Source organism: Ixodes scapularis, unplaced genomic scaffold, assembly GCF_016920785.2.
Source record: "Ixodes scapularis isolate PalLabHiFi unplaced genomic scaffold, ASM1692078v2 PGA_scaffold10__122_contigs__length_95168666, whole genome shotgun sequence".
Lineage (NCBI taxonomy): Eukaryota > Metazoa > Arthropoda > Arachnida > Ixodida > Ixodidae > Ixodes > Ixodes scapularis.
Genome location: NW_024609836.1, coordinates 74729499 through 74751568, shown reverse-complemented (window position 1 = coordinate 74751568; position 22070 = coordinate 74729499). Strand labels below are relative to the sequence as shown.

General features: G+C 47.5%; 1 protein-coding gene across 2 annotated transcripts; it reads right to left on the bottom strand.

Annotated features, from left to right (window-relative positions):
* Window positions 1-13687: 13687 nt before the first annotated feature.
* On the bottom strand, window positions 13688-19407 carry LOC120843966. 2 transcript variants are annotated; one of them, XM_040215494.1, is made up of 3 exons: window positions 19178-19407; window positions 18976-19061; window positions 13688-14496 (listed from the first exon to the last, which is right to left on the bottom strand). In XM_040215494.1, the coding sequence occupies exons 1-3, from the start codon at window positions 19218-19220 to the stop codon at window positions 14275-14277; spliced, it is 351 nt and encodes a 116-aa protein (XP_040071428.1). In that variant the 5' UTR covers window positions 19221-19407; the 3' UTR covers window positions 13688-14274. The 2 variants fall into 2 exon arrangements, with proteins under 2 accessions (XP_040071428.1, XP_040071427.1); XM_040215493.1 differs by having other exon boundaries at window positions 18976-19407.
* Window positions 19408-22070: the final 2663 nt, after the last annotated feature.

The following is a 22070-nucleotide window of genomic DNA, read 5'->3' as shown; positions in this document are numbered from 1 at the left end:
ACTAAATTCTCTAATTAATTTAATCATTCCGTGTAGGATTATCGTACCTAACCACATGTCTCCCTGGTTTAATGTAACTCTTAAACGCCTTGCTAATAAGAAAAACGCCTTTTCCGCGCTGCAAATTTGTCTGGCCTCGCTGAGCGCTGGGAGCTTTATAAATCTGTTGTCAATGCTTATAAGGCAGCCATCAAGCAAGCAAAACTGACTTTTTTTAACGTTACCCTTCTTTCAATGTCAGCAAATAGCCCTAAACAGTTTTGGAGTGTTATGAACGGGCCTAAAGGAATGGCGCTATCGCTCACTGATGTTGAGGGTATTGACATTCCGAAAGCTCAAAGTGCATCCGTTATGAACGACGTCTTTGTCAAGCCGTTTACTGATAGTGATGGTTTAGATTATCCTATTTTCCAGATTATGCATTCTTTCCCATGGATGCGCTCGCTTTTGATTACGACGGGATTGTAAAGTTGATTGATAATTTGAAAGTTTCTTCCTCGTGTGGTGTTGACAACATTACCTCTAAATTTCTTAAGAACACTAAACATTACATGTCAATTTTTCTTACAAATATTTTTGAGCAGTCACTCAACCTCGGTGTCTTACCGGATTATTGGAAAAAAGGAGAGGTGGTTCCACTTCACAAGACAGGTAACAAACATAATCCTCTTAATTACAGACCCATTTCTTTAACCAGCACCCCCTGCAAACTTTTAGAGCACATTATTTATTCTCACTTAGTTAATTTGTTAGATTCAAATTCTTTCTTTTCACCCTCACAGCATGGTTTTCGCCAATCTCTCTCTTGTGAGACTCAGTTTTGTCTTTCACTAATGACCTACTTTCCATTCTTGACCGTGGGTCCCCGGTTGACTGTGTGTTTCTTGATTTCGCCAAAGCTTTTGACAAAGTTTCTCATAAATTATTACTTTTTAAACTTAGCAAACCTAACATTGATCCTAATGTTTTGTTGTGGATTACATGTTTCCTAACTAATCGATCTCAATATGTTTGTGGGAATGAAACTAATTCTTCCCTTAGTCCTGTTACCTCTGGTGTTCCACAAGGTTCCGTTTTAGGACCTCTTTTGTTCCTTATTTATATAAATGACTTACCACTGTGTGTATCATCCTCCATAAGTTTATTTGTTGATGACTGTGTAATTTATCGTGAAATAACTAAGGATTCCGACGCAAAACTACTTTAATGTGACCTGTGGGCTGTATCCGAACGGTGTAACTTATGGAAAATGAATCTTAACACTAACAAAAGGAAATCCATGAGGGTTTCCCGACGGAACACGTCCCCATCGCCATATTCAATTTCTAACAACCTACTGGAATCTGTGACGTCTTACAAATATCTTGGTGTTTACATCACTTCTAACGTTTCATGGAAATTGCATACTGATCATATTATCGCTAACACTAACTCTATGTTTGGACATCTGAAAAGAAACTTCTCTTTAGCCCCAATATCATTAATATTGCTTCTGTACAAAACTCTAGTTCGTTCAAAATTAGAGTACGCCTCATCAATCTGGGACCCCGGTCTCACAACGCTTGTGACTAACGTTGAAGCTGTTTAAAATCGTGGAGTACGTTTTATCTATACTAACTATCATCGCACTGCTAGTGTATCATCTATGGAAATCTCATTGTCCCTGCCTCTTCTTTCCTTACGGCGAATAATATCTTGTCTATGCCTTTTCTTTTAAATTTATCACTTCAACGCTTCACTAAAAGAAAAGTTATTCCTTAACGACGCATATATCTCTTCACGCATTGATCATCGTTTCAAGGTCGGCATTCCTCACTGTCAGACATCAGCATACAACGACTCCTTCATACCAAGAACGTCTTCTGAGTGGAACCACCTTAAAGCATCTTTAGCAGCTATCCCATGACTTGATTTATTTAAAGAAGCGCTTACCAATAACTTTTGTTAATATTTTGTCGAATTGATTGCGTTTTGATCACTGCCTTTTACGTTTGTATTTTCTTTTGAGTGAGTTCTTATATGCCCCGCCCCCTCTGTAATGCCCTATGGGCCCTGAGGGTATTGAAATCAATAAATAGAAATAAATTCGACAGGAAGGTGGTTGATATTTTCCAGTTTCCTCAAATATGTCTGGGTTATGTCTGCAGTGATATCTACGATGTCCAGAGATTGCAAGGCTAAACAGAGCGATGACACATTCACTGAGATTCTATCGTATTTGCTAATTTCATGTGAAATCATGTCCTGCGTAACCGCAATAATGTAATTTGCTCTAGAATTGTGGTTCATTTGCTAAAATGATCTGAATCCTGCCGCTTTAAAGTTAACGGGGATGCCAGATGGTGTGCTCTTCGGATATGTCACTTGATTGAAAGGTGTTAATTCGTTGTTTTTGTCATTCGCATCAAGAAGTAGCATGACGTCTCGTTGTTATCCTTTGCAGGTGTCCCGTCCTTGTGCACTCTTTTGGTATGGATCATGACATCTTTCTCGTTAGTGTTTTTATTTTCAGTCGAATGGTTCATTGTAGTGCTGTTCCATGGATGAGGCCACCATGCGGATCCGGACTTTGTCGCCTGTGGCCGCCTTTTGCAGCTCACGGCAATGTGTTGTTGACGATTCTGGACCAGCGAGGCGCCAAAGTGCACTATCGCCACTGCTGATATGTTCAGATGTTAAAAGTTGTGGTAGGGTTGCCTTGCTGCATGTCCATCCGGTAGGAACAACACAAAGCCGAAATTTCCATAGCAATAAACTACATTTATTAGAGTAACAGGAATGGGTTCTTAATATCAAATAAAACATTGCCGTAGTGTTCGAACTTCACACCTCCGTGACCTCGGTCCGTACGCCCCCGGTTTTGTGGGCGTGTCCTCCTTTTAATGGCTCTTTCCTCATGCGCAGTTGGGCAGTTTGATACTAAAGACCAGGGTTGTAAAAGTTACTTAAAAATGTCCCTAAGATACAGTTACAGTTACTCCTACGAAAAGGTACGTAGGTACGCAACTAGGTACTTGCTAAAGGATGTACCTAGGTACAGGTACAGTTACTTTAAAGATACTGTCTTTATTTATCTTCCCCAAATTTGCAAAAATATATTGGAAGAAGAGCTTCTTATACTAAGGATGCACTAAAAAACGAGTTCGATAAATATGCGTTATTGGTGTCAATGCGATGTCCACATCGGTGTTGAGTCCTCACGTGCCTTGTCCCCACGCTCCAATTGGTTCACCGAGGCCACAGCTTCCACTGTTAACCATGTCACACCGAAACCGCCGAAACTCGCTTGTTGACGTTCTTGCCCTCAGAGCCGGTGCTGACGCCGACGGGCTCAGAAGACGTCGGTCCGCATGAAGAAACGCATGAGTCGAGTGCACATGCACCTAAACTTCGCGACGAAGAGCAAAAGGCTTCAAGCTTCCTCGTTTTATTTTTTCTTTCGTTAGTCAGTAAAAAAAAGGGTTTTTTCTTTTTTTTCTTCTTTCAGAATTTTCTCAGTTTTGATAACTGCAAAATTTAAGTCTGATTTATTGAGTGGAAACTGTGTTATATATACTATGTTACATTGCTTTACGATTGTACTTGTAATTTATCTGTAATTATATTTTATATTGTATTTATGGCAGAACAGTGCCGGCCACCATGACAAGACACGGGCAACAGAAACTGCGCACATCGTTCAAGTTATCTCCTTCCTTGTATAGCTGTCAGAGGAAGTTCAAACGCGCAATGAAGTCGATTTCAGTTTGAGATGAAGGAAGCAGGTTGCTATTTTTCCTAAACGGAGTTCCGAAGAGATTAAATAAAATTGGTGTCGCTAGAATGGCATCGTTAATTCACCGTTCGCTCAAATGAACACGTATATTCCCTAAAGTGTGTCGTTCGATGAAACATCATAGGCGGGGCTTCGTTCGCTAAAACGTCGTTTGATCAAGTCAGTGCCTGCGATGCCGTACCCAACTCAATGTTAATCACTGCACATGGTAGTGGGTTAATACTTCAAGATTTATAGTTTCTACCATTTTGACGAAGTGAATAGATAAGTACCTGTAAAACGCAACTTCACTTAGTTACAGTTACTGGAAAATGTACCTAAGATACAAATACAGATACCGAGAAATTAAAGAACCTAGGTTTGTACCTCAGGTACAACAAAGGTACCTAGATACCGATTTCCAGTTACTTGTACCGAGGTACTTTACAACCCTGCTTTAGACCGATGTTATGGATAAAAAAAAAACAGGAAGCGGGATGGCCATAAAACATGCTGTTCGTTTAAGGCTCGTCAAATTATGAGACGCTGGAGAAATGCAGCCTTCTGCGTTAAGTCCTTATTTCAAACTCTTTTTGTTCGCCTTCCACCCATTGAAAAGCATGCGGGAATGGCTTTAGAACGCACTTGGTATCGCTGCGCCGCAGTGCTCTTCCGCATCATAAAGTTTGTCCGCTTTCCTCGCCGTCACCATGGCAACGAACGCCGAATGAATGGAAGCACGCACGGTACTGCTGCGTAAAGCCAGCAACACCTGACACCATTTTACGAACGGCCTGAGCCGTTTGTAAAATGGCGTCAGCTGTTGCTGGCCTCATTGCTTGACCTCGGCGTCGATTACCATGCACGGCTTCCGAAGGCTCTTTCCTGCTCTCTAGTACGTCATCCTGCTTGCGGTACGTGTCAACAGCAACAACACCTCTCTGAACCCGCAATCACTTCGACAAAATCGTGACATTTCTCACAGTCTGCAGAGCTGCAGGCGACGGCTCTGTGGCAGTCTACTGGTTCAGCCTCGGAACCGCCAAAGCTGACAATGCTACTCATACTCATTGCCAAGAGCTCAACGACGTGAGAATAAACAGAATGTTTTGATTGCTCGGAGTCGGTCGCAGCATCTCTTCCGTCCTCAACATCGCATACCCTACAGCTAGCAAGCAAGAGACACACTTCACATGAAAAGAAGAAATGCTCAGATCACGCATGCTGCGGGTGTCCAAAATTATTCATCATGTCGAATATTGTTTACGTTTTTTTCATTCTAATAGAAGACGAATGTCATTATCGCGCAATTAAAATGAATACTTACAAAACACCCAAGTTCCAGGGTAAGTGCTCATTGCTGATCCAGAGCAGTGGCATATATTTATTTAAAAGTGCACTGATTATAGCACCTGCAGGTTTGGCAACAATACTGAGGTTACAACGCTTGTTATCCTCTTAACAGAAAAGAGTTTTCCATTATAAAATACAAAAGAAATAAAAAATACCGGAAACAATGCTAGGTACAAATCTGCTCAACAGACTTTCGAATCCCACTACCTCGTCCTACTGGAGTCTGTTGCAGTAGTAACAGCTTTGGATGGGCTGTGAGGACAGTACTCGCACTGAACTTGGGGACCGGACGCCGAGCCAGCTGCTGCGTCACATGCAGCAACTGCTCGGCACGACGACGGCGGGTCTCGACAGCATCCCGCTGCGAGAACTCTCGGCTCCCCACAAGCGTGCGCATGGTGCTCACCTCCGTCGGAGAAACAAACCTCTGAAGGCTGGCTGAGCTTGCCGATAGACTAATGGCGGTTCCCCCTTCCGCAGTCTCAGCCGTGCAAGCGGAACCGGCTACTCCTGATCAGCTGCAAAAGATCCGAGCGGAAATCTCGCACCTCACAGACATGGTAGCGGCCCTGCGGGCGTCTGATTCCCGCCCGTCATCCCAGGGTAACACGCCGCGTCCGCAACAGAGGTGCTGCTGTTAACACCGGAAGTACGGCAACGCCGCACGGAACTGTGTCCCGCCCGGCGAGCACTCGTCGGTAGACGGCTGGGGACGGCACTGAGGGTGACCGGCGCCTCCGCCCTGTCGGGAAGTCGCCCCTCGATCATCTTTCTCACCGACCGCGGCAAGGGCGTCCGTTTCCTCGTTGACACGGGCGCAGAAGTGAGCGTGATCCGGGCGTCTGCTGTCGATCGGAAGCATCCAGGCTCATCCGCCCTGCAAGCTGTGAACAACACAAAAATCGCCACGTACGGGAATCGCTCATTACCGTCGACATAGGCCTCAACAGGACGTTCCGCTGGGTCTTCATCGTGGCGAAAGTAAAGTTTGCAATCCCAGCACACTTTCTCCGTCACTTCGGCCTTTTGGTGAACATGCGGAACAGACGACTCGAGGATCCAGTCTCACAAGTGGCCGTGCAAGGCAAGCCTTCCAGACACCCTCCCCTCAGCCCTACGCTGCTCGGACCGTCGGGCTCTGTACGCTTCGCAGCCATTTTGCACGAGTTTCCGGAACTGACGTGCCAGCCGCAAGCGGACTCAGTGTGAAAACAAAACGTCTGCCACCACATCGTCACCACAGGCCCACCCGCCGACGCACGACCCCGCCGTTTATCGCCTGAGAAGCTACGAGTGGCTCGTCAGGAGTTCAACCACACGCTCGAGCTCAGTATTATTCGCCCGTCATCTAGTCCCTGAGCGTCTCCACTCCACATGGTGCCGAAGACCCCGCAGGGGCACTCCATGGCGCCCGTGTAGAAATTACCGAGCACTTAAAGGAGCAACGGTCCCCGACCGCTACCTCGTGCTGCACATCCACGACATTACCAGAAACCTGGAAGGCGCTACAATCTTATCGAAAGTGGATCTGGTCCGGGCATACTACGAAATCCCAGTAGCCCTGGAGGTGGGTCCCAAGACGAGCATATCGACACCCTTCGGCCTCTTCGAGTTCCTTCGTATGCCGTTGGGCCTCCGCAAATCAGGTCAGACGTTCCAGCGCTTCATCGACGGCGTCCTGCACGCCCTCGAGTTCTGCCACGCCTACCTCGACGACCTGCTCATCGCAAGTCGCTCGCCGGAGCAGCACGAGGAGCACCTGCGGACCGTTTTCCAGCGCCTGACAGAGCATGGGATTATAGTGAATACGGCGAAGTCCGAGCCAGGGGTGTGCGAGCTGTCGTTTCACGGCCACCTCATCTCAAGCTCAGGGATTCGACTACAGCCGGAGAAGGTACAAACCCTCAGAGAGTTTCCCCAGTCAAACACGAGGCGTCAGCTCCGCGAGTTTCTTGGGCAGGGGAACTTTTATCGAGACCCCGTTCCCCAGTGTGCGGCCATCCTGCATCCCCTTCACACCGACGATGCGGCAACAGCTTTTCAACGGATCAAGGACAGTCTCGCTGATACCACACTCCTTGCATACCCCCAGCCGGGCATCCCGCAGTTCGTCATGGTCAACGCCTCGGACACAGCTGGGGGGGCCGCACTGCTGCAACTGAACAACGGATTGTGGCGACAAATTTCTTTCTTCTCCAGAAAACTGACGCCCACTGAACGTCGTTACAACATGTTCGGGCGCGAACTGCTGGTCGTCCACGCAGCTATCAAGCACTTCCGTTATTTCCTGGAAGGAGTGGAATTTTTTTGCTATGACGGACCATAAACACCTCACCTACGCACAGTGATCCCTCACCTCAGGCGGCAGCGCTCACACGGCGCGCGAGCTGCGCCAAATGTCCTACATTTCCGAATACGCTACGGACATTCGCCACATCAAGGGAGTCGAGAACGCGGTAGCAGACGCGCACTTTCACGCAGCCCACTCAGCGCTCTTGGCTTCGCCCCGCTGCCGCGAATCGATTTCGGAGGGCTGGCGGCGGCTCAGCGCGGTGACGCCGAACTGAGTCACCAGCAAACAACAGCGACAGCGCTGAAGTTGGAGTGGCTGCCCCTCGCAGAAGCGGAAGAGACAGTGTGCTGCAACGTATCTACAGGCAGCGCTCGCCCATTCGTGCCCTCCCGTCTTCGTCGCGAGGTGTTCACGTCAATGCTCACGCTGCCCGCTTCATTTGGCCTGGCATCAACCGCGACGTCCGGCAATGGACATGCGAGTGTGTGCCGTGTCCATGAGCCAAGGTCCAGCGTCAAATATTGTAACACCCTTGGCATCCTTTCCGACCCCGGACGCCCGCTTCAACCACATTCACGTCGACATTGTTGGACCTCTGCCACCTTGTAAAAGCCACTAATATATTCTGACCATCGTCGACCGCTCCACGCGTTGGGCGGGAGACGTCCCTATTCCAAACACGACCACGGAAACAGTCGCCCGCAACATCCTGCAGCATTGGCTGTTTCGGTTCGGGGTGCCTTCCACCATTACAACTGACCGAGGCAGTGAATTTGAGTCGGCGCTGTTCGCGAGTTTTGCACATCTGGTTGGTACCACCCGTATCAGGACGACTGCCTACCATCCGGTGAGCAATGGCATGGTAGAGAGGTTCCATCGCCAACTCAAGGAGGCCCTGATGGTCAACGAGGGGCCCTGATGGTCAACGAGGGACGCTGATGTGCCGAGGCGCTACCACTTGTTCTCCTAGGTGTGGCCGCCGAGATGTTGTGTCGATCGACCGCGTGAAACCGGCCCATATCGAACACTCGGCGACCACGGCACCCACCCCCGCCATGGGCGCACATCCCGCAAGGCTATGCCGGACATTCAACCCGCAGTTTTCACCCCCCCCCCCCCCTACAAACGCAGCGGATGGCGCACCAGTGCCCCTGTTCGTTTGGACCTTTAATCTTTGACTTGTGGACTGCAACATGTTCGCGCACTCTTTAGGGGGGAAATGATGTAGTGGCCCCAAGCCACGTCCGAACGCAACCCCAGCGGGCCGAACCGGTTTTCCCTTCTCTCCCGCACCGGAGAGTTTCCCTTCCCCTGCAGCTCGGGAAGAGAAAGGACGACGGGAAAAAGGGGTGAGCTCGGGAGAGCGGAGAACTGCTAAAAATAAAGTTAACTGAGTTTGGTACGGACTTCCGTCTGGACTCCCCTCTCTCGACCTCGCGTTTGCGAGTGCTGCAGTGCCTTGTGGAACGGTAGGCAATACTGCCGTTCCGCAAGGCACTGCAAGACAAATCAGGTTCAACCTTCGAATGTCGCCGTGTTACGGAATGCTGCAACAACTTTATCTCGTGAAGTTGGTAGCGTCGGTGCAACGTCATTGCGCTGTACAACCAACTCAAGTTTTGGGGTGTCGTATGTGTAACAAGGGGTGTAACGTCTACACCCCCTTTTTTTAGAGTGTACACTTTATACAAACTTGATAAAAAAACAAATCAAACTCTCACCTTGAACTCCTAGGACCGCCGTACGGCCGTACTGCTTTCGGGCAAAGTCAACATAACGCTCGCCGTTTTGGGGTGTTGGGCTGTAATGTTTTCAGTGTTGTTTACACGCCTAGTTGTGTAAACCGAAATCGAAACACCGATTTTTACTACCCAAGTATTTTTATGACGATTTATCACTCGCAGAGCGTGTAAGAATATGCTAATGAGTGAAAATGGGGTGTAAAGAGGGTGTAATATTACATTTTCGCTAAGAGGTTATAACTTACATGATGTTTTTATCCAGCTCTTTGGCTAAATAGGGTCTTACTGGAAACAAAAAAATCGGCAGGAAGTTTCTCAGTGTGATGCATTGAGGTACAAACGACACATCTTCGTTGCCAGCCTGGAAAACGCAGTAAAGGTCTCGAACCGATCATGCTGTAGTCAAAATAATTGCTACTTTATTTCAATGCACCTCAAATACAAAATCAAGAAGAGAACCTGATGTGCACAAAGATGCTTCTCTCGCTGTACTGTAGCACAACTTCATACGTGTGATGATTTTCGCCAGACACTATCACGTATCGCACGAAATACAATTTATTTTTATAATCCTGATGTGTTTTCTTAGACCTGCCATGTTCCCAATACACACAACATTATAATCTTTCAATATGCACTTGCAGCGTCAATTGCCATCATAGCTGTGTTGGTTTATTTGTATGCCGACTGAGTAAACGTGATGACCCCTCCTATTACCTAGTTGGCAATTACGTGCACTATAGTTGTAAAGGCACAAGGGACATATGGCGCGATAGCAGCGCGAACGAGCAACTACATCCACTGAGCAACTACAACCACCGAGCAACTACGTCCGCAAATGCACCCATCTTGCAACGGCCTCCAAACCATCCTTCTACCCTTTGCTAAAAAAGAAACTAAAGTTCTCTTAAAAAAAAGGGGGGGGGGGAGGGGGGGGGGGGCGCTGCGGTAATAATGCCTCTTGCATTTCAAAAGAAAACGTAAATACTAATGAAAATAAATTCTAAGGACTGGTTTTCTTTAAAGGGCCGATGCAACGATTTTTGTACTCAGTTGCGCGAATACCGCTTACAACGGATCCCTGACGTTAAAGGGGTCATGAAACCCTTTTCCAACTTTTTTCTGTTTAGCTTTCCTCCTCCACTCATAAATCGCGCATTCCACCAAACAGTTCAAGAAGACGAAAAGAAGGGAGGCCCCACTCGCTCGGAATCTGGTTTGTCTACCCGGAGATAGCCATTGTCCCCCTAGAAGAGTATCCCGTCTCTCAAAATTCAGACAAAAGTTGCTTTCCCCACCCGGTTCATTCCGAAGCTGACAGTGCTGTTGAAGCTACGTGCTCCTTGGGCCAGCCACACTTGCCACGTGAGCGTGGCAAATGTGGCTGCAGAGAATGAAGTCAGGTGATGAAAGGGAGGCAGCTGATTGGTCCGGCAAGCGCGTAGCTTCGACCAAAATGTCAGCTTAGGGGTGAAGGGAATAAGTGAGGTCCGGTTGGCGTGTGACGTCAGTTTCGACCCGATGACGCGCTTTTGGGACCGCGGATGTATCACAGTGAAAAGGCAGAGAGGTTGCGAAGGGGAGGAGGAACGAAATAGTCCGCTCTGTTTTCAAATTTTCGCACTGAAAGTCAGGCTTTTGAGTTCCTACTTTTTTTCTTTTGGTACACTGAACGATGTGCTATTAATAAAATCCCAATCTAAACTGATTTATCCCAACCGAAAAATCGTTTCATGGGCCCTTTATTGACCTGTGAAACACCCGTTCGTTTTACATCACACGCAATCGAAGTCGCAGAAAAAATTAAAGAAAATGAGCAGCGTTCACTCTCTCAACTCGCAGCCAAAACAAGTGGCCACGAGATTTGGACCCGGTTATAAGCCGCCAATGTTGATTATAACCACGCGCTGGGGTAGGCAAAGCATAGGCCACGCGCTGAGTTCCAGACATTGTTATGGCTCGGCTACTTTCGTCGTTGCAGCGATTGGACACCGGACATTACCCGAATGCTTCTCGAGCTATCGATTTTTACGAGCCCAAATCGAGTGCCCACGCAATGCTCGGGTCAAGTCTATGAGTCACATTCAAATATCGTCACTGGGAGGTACTGCGACCACCCAGCTACGTCATCAAGTTTTGCGAAGGAGAGCTTTAATTAAAACGCTTGCTATTGTCCTCGAAATTACACCGTAACAGAGGAGTTTCTTGGCCCGTGGCATTGCGAGCGAGTATCGTTGAGTTCCACTAGTGCCAGTAAGCTCGTGTGAAGTGAAAAACATTCCAATTAAATATCGCTGCACCACCCCTTTAAAGTGTAATAGTTTGGCTGTTCTAACAAAAAATTGCTTATTGATAATCCTAAGATCGGAAACTATCTTAGATAGTTGCAACGGTATCTCAACCTCATTAGGTGATGATGTGAGAAAGTCATGAAATTTACGTGTGTAATGCACAGTGGCCGCCAACATGACCAGGCGTCAATGCAGACCACGGAGCCTGCAACACGGGAGGCATCACAGCGACAGTGATAACGCTTTAGTTCTGAAAGGCCCCTACTCAACAGTCAACGCGAATCTGATTGATTTGACGCGCACACTATTGCGGCGGAGGGTGTGCAGGTTTCGATCGTCGGGGTTGTGGAACACCGCGTAGACAGTAAAGCTTGCGCGTTACGTCACATGACATCACGTCCGGGAGGCCGGCGGGGGCGCTGATAGACCATTCGCTATATTACCCAAGCATGAAGGGGAATGTAGGGATTGATGTTCCACGCGACACACGCGTACGCCTTCCCCGTATAAAAGGTTCGAAGTAAATGCCCAGAATAAAGTGTTAACAAACACGCGTGCAAGATGCCATTTGTTTTAGGGATTTGCTTTAGAAAAGTTGCTGCTGCTGAGGCCAGCACGTGCGGCGCGTGGAACACCAATTCCTGCATTCTCCTTGATGATTGGGTAATATAGCAATAGGTCTATTGGATGCGACAACGCTGACGCGGCACTCGCATCCAATCAGCGCCCGTTCCGGCTTCCCGGACGTGACGTCATGCGACATAAAACGCAGGCTTTGCAGCTGTCTGGGAGGTGCTGGGTTGCGCGTCGACAAATTTACAGACAGCCACTACAGGGGCTTTAAACTCGCCAAACACAAAGTTGGAGCCGAAAGTTTGCGAAGCGGTTCGATTGGCCTTCGGCGACAAAAGCGCTGCGTCATTGTCGCGATAGTCCAATTGGCGCGCGCCGTGAGCTTCGACCTCTGCTTTGTATTTGACGAGTTTAGAGTCCGAGCTCTTACGTTTCACTTAATAATAATATTAATAATAGTGTTTATTTCCACCATAAAATGATGGTGGCGATCAGGAAAAAAAGCTCTGCGGTACAGCTTGACGCGGGTTCCTGACGGCCTACAGCAGCAGCGACAGAGTGGGGAAATAATACAGCAATCAAAAGAGAAACACAAATGTACAGAAAATGATCGCCATCACAACATGTTAATCACAACACCTTACACTCTCAGAAAAAAGGGTGTATTATTACGCCCTTCATCCCATATAATACACCCAAAAATTTCAATTCGACGTACAGCGCCCTATAATCGAACAGGCGACCCAAAATTTTTTGAGGGGCTTGATAGCCATGATGGTGCAACTTATTAAGATAGCTAATGTACGTATTATTGACTACGAAAAAGATTATCGGAATTTTCTGGGCCCTACTGCAAAAACTTCTTGTTTTTTTTCTTTGGTATTTGATACATACTTTAACAATTTAATAAGTTATATCCCACCGTTATCAAGCCCCTCAAAAAATACGGGGCCGTCTGATCGACTACAGAGCGCTGTACGTCGATTTCAAGTTTTGGGGTGTATTATATGGGACAAAAGGGTGACCTCACTTAACTCAACAATAACTTGTCCCAATCAATACCTTTAGCTAAAAACAGACTAAATAATTTAAAAACAAGGTATTTCAGCGTTTGTGTGCCATAGGTTGTTCTCGGTGTGACCACCTCGCAACATTCAGCTCCGCGGGTAGGGTAACTATGAATGTCTTTCGAGATTTGTGCAAGATTTATAAAAAAAAGTTCGTATTTCTAATTTGCTCCACTTTTAGGCTAGTGGCGAGCCTGTAATCATACAATGTGTGGACATTTATGACATGAAATTTTTTTAATACGCTGGCTGTATGAAAGTCAAACGGGACATCTCCTATAGCTCTAAGTGCCTTCTTTTGCAACACATGCTGTTTTTCATGTAGCTTTTGCTGCTTACTGCTTGTAAACTTCGTTTCAGCCTAAATCCAGGCGCAGCCGACGCTACGAGCTAATAGGGAGTTTTCGTAGATCGTTTTCGCCGCCCCGCAAGGCCCTCCGCAACCCGCTACGATAGCGGGAACTCCACAGTCAAGGCTATCGGCGCGCAGGCGCATTAGCAACTTCTTCGTTGCGGAATGCTTAGCGGAGGAGGCAGCGCGGTCTACGAAAACTCCCTATTGGGACAAATCAGACAGCGTCCAAAGCGGAAGTCACTGGCCCTTTCCTGTTTATGGTATTCATTCATAATAGAACACGTCCAAAAACACACAGAAAGCCATCACGGTGCGCTTGTAGCATTGTCTGACTGATTCCGTCAGTTCGTACTCGTAGTGTCGGCTACGTCTGGACTAAAGCTGAGACAGAGAGTGGACTGCTTGGCTTTTACTGCCTGGCTGACGCTCAAAGATTCCAGCTCTTATCGCCAGCCACTGAACAGACGTAAGATATATGAGAGAGAACAGCCTCTCACGTATATTTGGAGCACTTTTCTGTCGTTATTAACGTTCGGCTCTAAACTAGGGCTGAAACTTAAAGTTTGGGCTTCTGTCTTTTAACTCTGAGAAATTGAGATTATGACGGTTGTAGACTCTACAGTCACAGCAACAAGGCCGATGGGCTGTTCCCGCTTATATTTCTTACAACTGTAGTTTGACAATTTACATGCGTCCGAAGGAGTGATGTCAATATCAGTCCTTCGTTTACGTTTTCTTTAAGACCAACTCGTAATCTTGACATGAAACCGCTGAGTGGCGCACCGGAGTTGGGCTGGTTTCCGTCATCTTTGCCAGTCGTCAGAGAAACGTGCAATTGAAGGAGAGCTAGATGGACTCCAAGTCCATTAGCCAGTGCAAACAGCGATCGATGAAATTCGGCGTCTTCATGAAGGACGCATTGTCCAAGTCTATGCCAAGTTCTTTCAGCAGTTTCTTCGTCCAGTGCTTGCAGTTGTTTGTGAACAGGTTGTAATCTTCGTTCTCATTCAAGAGTGCCATGACTTCCATAAGTCGGGCCTTTGGAAGGTTATACTTGCCAAGGTGCACCTGCAAACATGAAACTTGAGAAGTTAAATTAATGCGACTACGGGTTTTTACATTTCTTGATTTTATAGCTCATCTAATGCTAAGACCTGAAATGGAAACGTGCATCTATGCCCATGGCTTATGGGTGAGTGAGCACTGAAATAAACAATGTGAATTTATCTTTATTTTGCCGTTTGCTGCAGTTTTCCTCGAAAACAAACAAACGAACAATCGTATTGGGTACATAATAATTTTATAAATAGAGATGATAATTTGTTTTTCTTGTTAGAACGCCTTCGAAGATTTTAGGTGCCATAATAATCAGTGCTAATAGACCCCTTTCGAAATACGGTACTCTGATAGCAGCTGTGAAATCCCTGCACAATGGCGGACTAAAACATCAACGTCACGGCACACTGGAGAAAACACACCCACAGAAAAAGGTGATGATCGCAGTTACGTTGCACTTTTGACGCTGTTTGATTGGCTCGTCGGCTCGGAATGTTGGCCGCGCTCCAGCGATCGCTATTTTATGGAATGACTTGCACGTTTCTCGATGCCGTCGCTCCGCCATTGTGCAGTGGTTCCGACCGTCTAATATTCAACACGTGACTTTTGAAAGGGGTCTATTCATTGTTTAAATTGACATCATAATGCTTCCCAGACTGGTCAGCTGATATTAAATGAGGTAACGCAATATTTCAGTTGTGTGATATTCGAACTGATTATGTTAGCACAAACATGTCGGCCTTCTTTATCAACAATTAAGTAAGTTTAGAACGAGCTGAATACAAATAGTACCATCATTGTACTAGTCTAATGTGAAATTTTATATTAATTAAAAAACCTTATTTTTTGTGCTTTAAAACTCTTCAGAATCTGAAAACGATGTGTTTTTAGAGTTTGCTTCAAATGAACAACTGATAAAGGAGTCATGGAAGCGTTGCACTATAACGTAAATATATAAAAAAAGAAGAAATCAGCTTTATTAGGAAGCAGGTTATGCAATCTCGAACACGCCTCTTTTCACTCTGACTGTACTTTATAATTACTGCCAAATTTTATTCTGTCAAAAAAAAAAAACATTTATATAAAAAAGACGGCCTATATTCAATTGAGCCTCTTAATTAAATTTATAATGGTTTTATGAACTGAAAATTTAAATATGGCAGTTTGAGATTTTACATTTATTGTTACAAATGAGCAGTAACATTTGGAAGAAAAAGATAAAGCAGACTTCCGTGTAAAAAGACAATCAGTACATGAGACAAGATTCAAATATGTGACTGTGGCGGTCCATAGGTTCAGCCTCGGCGTCGGCACCAGTGAAGACGAGAAAGCTACTCAACGGAACAGGCTCGACGGCACGAGAATAAACGGAATGTTTTCAGTAAACCTCGTAGTCGGTCGCCACTATGGTCGCATCATCTCTTCTGCCCTCATCATCGAACCCGCAACAAATTAGTGTAATGATCGATTCCGAGCACCTGCCATCCATGGGACCACTCTTCGCAGCCCAGGGCTCGGCATGCCTTTTCGGGTAAAAATGCAGCAGCGGCATCTTCCACTTTCCCGGCCTCCGCATTTGCAACCTCCTCGATCGCCTCTGCCCCGTGTTGTCTGCTGCCGGCTAGTTCGAGAAATTGGCTGCGACCACCTCGCTGGCCAAGCCGGCTCGGCAAGTGAACGTTAATTGACATTCCCACACTGTTCACAGCATAGCACCTTGCTAACTGACCAGGGTCTCCTCATCGCTTCTGCATCAGGCATACGCTCTCCGCTCGGTTCCTCATATTCTGGGATAATATTGCTTCGGCTCCACAGCCGACATCTTCCCTAGAGTCTGAAGCTGCACATTCTGTGCTGATCGAGCCGGACAAACAACACGACTGGGTCGATTTTCGCGCTGTCCGCTGCATCATTGCCTGACCTCAGCGTCAACTATCTGCAAGGATTTGAGAGCTGCCTTTCCTGCTCTCGCACACGTCGCCCTGCTCGTGGCAGACGGAAACACCAATAACTATTCTCTGGAGCCACAACTGGTACTGCAACGGAATCGTTCCATCACCCGCTGGCTACAGGCGGCGGCTCTAGGGGGGGGGGGGGGGGGGGGGGGGCGGGGGCAGCTCATCGGTTCAGTCTCGGCACCGAGGAAGACGACATAGTTACTCGTCGGCACGAGCTCGATCGCACATGAACAAACAAAATGTTTTCATCTAAACTTGCAGTCGATCGCACCATATATCTCCCGCCCTCATCATCGAAAAGGCTACAGGCACTAAGCAAGAAACACAAATCAAATGAAACGCATAAATGCTAAGATCAGACATACGGCGAATGTTCAGGTCTGGCTATCATGGCGGCGAAGCTTAGGGTCGGCAGCTGGAGCGGAGCAGGGTTGACAGGATCCCGTGGTTCGATGGCTCTCTCAAGCTCTTCCCTCAGAACTTCGGCGATGGACAGCGACGTCGGTGGGTCGGCAGCAGGCTGTAGTTTCTCGAGTTTTTCGCGTACGACTTGGCAGACTATCTCGCGAAGCTCGTCGGCGCTGGTGCTGAACTCGGAGCTGGCCGATGCCAGAGTTGAAACGTCGTTGAGCTGATGATAGTTGCGCATTCGGGCCATTAGCGCCCGCTCGGTGTTTGTCACTTCGGCAACAAATTCTTCAACGGTCGTCAGGGGGTTGCGAATAAGTCCGCCGAAGATTTCTCTTTTCACGCCTCTCATAAGGAAGCCCAACTTTTTTTGGTCAGCGGCTTGCGGGTCGGCGCGGCTGCACAGGCGAAGGATGTCTGCAACGAAAGTGGTGACCGTTTCGTTAGGGTCTTGAGTCCTCGCCTGTAGAAGGTCTTCGGCCCGCTGCCTACGATGCTGATTCATGAACGCCCGGTTCAGCTCGGTGACGCAGGCGTCCCACAACTTGACCGTAGCCTCTTGGTTCTCGAACCAGTGCCTCGCAGTACCCTCCAACGAAAAGTAGAGGTTTTGCAGGTGCAGCCGCGGGAAATATGAAGGTGAACACCTTACCTGGTTTATTGCATGTTTTACGGCTCCCTAAAGCTATATTAACTCTCAACGTCTCAAATGGTAGGTGGCTTGGGGTCTAAACTTTGCGTTCTCTTTTGGAACAGAACGTGTTCTAAAACTTGCAGGAGTGCCAAAAACAAGAAAAGGGCTGTTCACCTTCATATGGCTCACGGGTATACTGCTCGGCAGTCGATTTGTTATGGCGTGCCACGCGGTCGTGGTGTTGGATCAAGTCGTCGACGTTCTCGTGGATCTCGCCGTGGAAGGGCGTCGGCGTACGAGGGGCGATGGGCAGGTAAACGACGGCGGCGGCGGTCAGGGTCTGCGATGACTGGTGGCTTATCGTCGGCCTCGTTGGCTGCTTGGTTTTGATTGGCAGAAATCCGAGTTCCGGGGGTAGCCCTTGGCTGCGGCGACTTAATCGGGTCTTGGTTGTGTCTTCGTTGCGTCTTCGTGGGCTTGGTGTCGGACTTCCACTGCGGGCCCTCGGAGGGGTACGCTGCAGGGATATGCGTTACCCGCAGCTCCACCAGAAATATAAAAAAACGAAGGTGACGAGATAACGAACAGTGAAGTGAAAATGAAAGTTTAATCGACGGACTTTGCCAAGCAAAATAAATAACAAGCGTCGAGGCAGCGGAAAAGCGGCGATTAGACGACGAAACAGCAAGCGAGAGCGAGACTGGCTCGACAAGATCGCGGGCCGGCCGCTTCTTGTCAAAAGTGCGTCAGCACCTGAAATGTTCGGCAAAGAAGCTTCGAGCGTCGCGGGCTCGGGGCGAGAATGAACAGGCACTTTCTAGTGCAAGAAACAATGGCGAAAGGATGAAAATTACGCCCCGAGTAAAAATAAACGGGAATCTTCTGAAATTCCGTGACCAAGCGTTGCTTGCTGGGCCCTGAGCGCGGCAATATTTAACTTGCCTGAACCCTCAAAACACTCGGAAATACGTGACAAAACATAGTGAGTAATTTACGAGAATATGCTTACCTTCTAAAAGCGATGTTTATTTCACAATCTTGTTTCAATGCTTTTCGAAAAAAAATTGTTTTTTACCCTTTGGGGTTTGTTTGCCGCAAAATCGAAATGTTCGTAAAAAATTAAATGAAATAAATAGCTATATCAAAATTATCTTGGAAAGAGTACTTTTACATCACCAATACCACCTAGAATTTTTTAGACAGAATCCTTGAGGGTTGAATTTATTCCTGGATCGTTTGGCGTGAACTGACTCAGAAATGAGACGTGACTGCACAAACGGTTCTTCATTTTTTAATTCTTAAATATTTTAACTTCGAGTTGAAATATTATACGATGCTATGCCGTGTATATATGCTACGTTGTGCACCTCTGACAAGAGCCATGCACAATATGAAGCAGACGAAACTCATTAACTGGTTATGCTTTCCCTTGCCTGCGCAACTTTGGCTGCGACGAAGCTATAGTACTCAGTATAAAAGAATGTTGCTTACCTTTGGGGTCATCCGCTCCCACATCGTTTGATTCTTTTCAGGCAACAGACGCAAGTACGACTTCAGCTTGCCTCCAACTTCGGTGGCTTCGCAAAGAAACGTTAGGTCATCATAACACACCAGGACCGACCAGTGCTTTAGAGACGTGCACAGAGAACATTTGGATGAGCTAGAAAAGGACCGAGTTGAAGAAAAGAGTAACCTGGCGCTTGTAAGCCCGATGTCTTCGAAACAGACGTAGACATCGCACAGGGTTTCGTGCGGCATCGTTCTGAGCTCAACGGCGGATTTCATCTTGTTTTTTGAAAAGGTCGACATGGTGTTCTACCCTTTTTTGACTTTAACGGTGAAAAATGACCTAGATGAATGGCGGGAGCGGCTATTCAAAAGTGGAGTCGGTCTCGACGGCGCTTGCCTGTGAAGGTTGTGCGAATAATGATCTTCGACAAGAGGAGCTTTTTCTTGCCTACCCGCTTTAGAGCTCTGTGCTCTCTTATCGTTACATTATCGGTGCGTGAGGTCGCTTACCTGGTGTTTTTGTCTCCCGCCCCGCCGTTATGTATTGTGGATAATGTTACCGCATTATCCGAACAGCCAAAGCAGTATACAGATACAAGGAATTGTCACGGCCGAACTATATTGGATATACTGTTCTTTCTTCTTCAGTAGAAGAGGCCGCTTCCGATAGCGTATCAGTTCTCAAAATATGGGAAAACGGAATCATGATATATATAGCGACATGAGACAATAAATTGAGCTAAGACAGCAGACACGAACGTGCGGAAAGTCGCCATATAGAGGGGTCTGTCCTGGGGCTCCTTTTATGTCTTATTTTTATGAACGACCTGGGTTGCCGTGTTAAAGCGAAATTAAGAAAGTTCTCGGTCGACTGTACCTTGTTCCGCGATATGAAACAACCAGAAGACAAGCTTTATTTCACTAAACCTTTGCAGGATTTCTGAAACTGGTGCTCTGCCTGGCAAAGGTCATTTAACCCAACCAAAAATGTCAGTGTGACCATAGCTAGAAAAAAGTGTCCGTTTACGTTTTGCTAAACAATAAACAATCTTCTCCCAAGCCTCTCGAACTTTAAATGCCTTGGCGTAACACTTTCAGCGGACCTATGGTGGAGCATTCATGTTGATACAACTGTACGCCAAGTCCAAGGCCAACTTTGGCACCTAAAACCCAATCTAAAGCATTGCACCAGATCAACTAAGCTGATTGCATAAACAAAACCTTGCTTCGCCCAGTACTCGAGTACGTATCAGCCGTTTGGGACTATCCTACACAAGGAGATACAGTCATGTCTCCTTAATACGACCCCGTTAATATGAATGCCCCGCTATATGGACACCCTTTTCGAGGGCAAACTGGGAAAATGCATGCATATTTGGCTTGTTATTATGGACAACTCACATTATAACATATTTGGGAGGAACAGAGGCGTCCATATTACCGAGGCATCAGGGTGTAAACAAACTGGAAATGGTTGGAAGGAAAGTACTACGTTTCATATATAATCAATATATGTAACAACCTTGACACTCTTTCCCCTCTTTACGCACAAGACGGTTGCACACGCCACGTCCTGGAAAAGCCCACTTTGGCTGCTGTGCGCCTCTGTTGAAAAGTGAAGGGATCCAAGGCGCGGGGCAGAGCAGTTTCGCCACTCCTGTGTCCTGTAACGGCCACGTACGGCATACGTGGGTCATCGCAAGCGCCCGCGTCTCGTCCTGTCCAATCGCAACCCGGCTCCAGAGATTCCTCTGCGCGTGCAGGGGGGCGATACTTCAACTCTGCGAGCAAGCTCGCCTGAATGGTGCGTGCCTCTCTGGCAAGTGTTTCCATGTTTCCAGATCAGTGAAGTCACGTCCGCACAACTAGGTTTTAAAGCTAAGGTGGCACTGGCGGATCGCCCTAGCTACCTTCTCGGCGTCTGACGCTGTAGGTTCGGCTCTGAAGTAGAGCTTCTGGAGATCGGGGATGTACTTTATGAGGCTCTTGTCCGGGTGTTGAGTACGGATGACTAGCTCATCTCTGATCCGTATCTTATAATCGGGAGGCAGATATTCCTCCCTGAACCGTGCACGTAAATCTTCCATCGAAAGGAACGGCCTCTGCATTCGTCTCCAACGTGCTGCGTTGCTCGTCAACGCGATTGGGATAATCCGTATCAGGGCCATCACTCCGGACGCGCTCGACCCGGCAGTGTACGAGTCTATATCCTGCAGAAATCGTGTACCGATGTTCCGTCGGAGCAGCCCGAATAGGCCGGCGTCAGCACACTCAACCGTGGGCGGAGCACGGGCGTAGGCACGGGATTCATCACCCTGGGGCCAAACCCATCTGTCAAGAAAACGTCGCGAACATCGCCGTCATGGCGTGCATTAGATCGCTGGTGTTTTCCTTGTTCACCGCTGGAACTGGGGACTCTAGCGCTGCCTCAACGCTCGCTTGCCCACTCGTGCCTTCTCTCATGTCCGAGTCAATGTCTGCCACTGACCGGGTTGAGGCCTCTGGCGAGGTGGCCTTATTCCGAGACCTGTACATGGCGGCAGAACATTAAAGTCACTGGTGTCCAGTGGGGTAACAAAATTTCTATAGGAAAACTTCCCGCCTTTCCATTCTGTTGAAGAAGGGAGACCAGTGAAGCTATACTATGGTGGGAATAAAGTAATGGCCTGCCGCAAGTCGGCAAGCCAGAGTAGAAAGGCTAGAAAAGTTGCCACCATCAATAAATAACGGCGGCGACCAGACAACCGACAAGCCCGTTGTCTGGTTGCCGCCGTCGTTTATAGATGGCAGTAAATGTCCAAAGTTTTGTGTCGGCATTTGTTTGCCCTCAGACACGACACTGGGGAAATTAGCTCTTAACAGCACCGCTGTAAAAAAACAAAGGAATCCTAAATTTAGATATTGCGATTCGTGGGACTCCCTGGGAGCGAACAGAAAGAGCGGCAGACTGATCGGGCCCCACGTTGGAAGCGCCAGTCATGTGGGTCGCCCGTCGATATTGCCCGATTAGGCCGAATCCCATTCACACCGAGGAGGTTAGACGGGGAAGCGCTATCATCACAGAAAGGTTTAATCGA

Bases quoted from the DNA above. Each gene is read 5' to 3' on its own strand.
- LOC120843966 (XM_040215493.1), bottom strand. From the start codon at position 19,293: ATGTCGACCTTTTCAAAAAACAAGATGAAATCCGCCGTTGAGCTCAGA. The intron at 14,497-18,975 runs GTAAGCAACATT...TCATGTTTGCAG, and splicing joins GGGAGCGGATGACCCCAAAG to GTGCACCTTGGCAAGTATAA.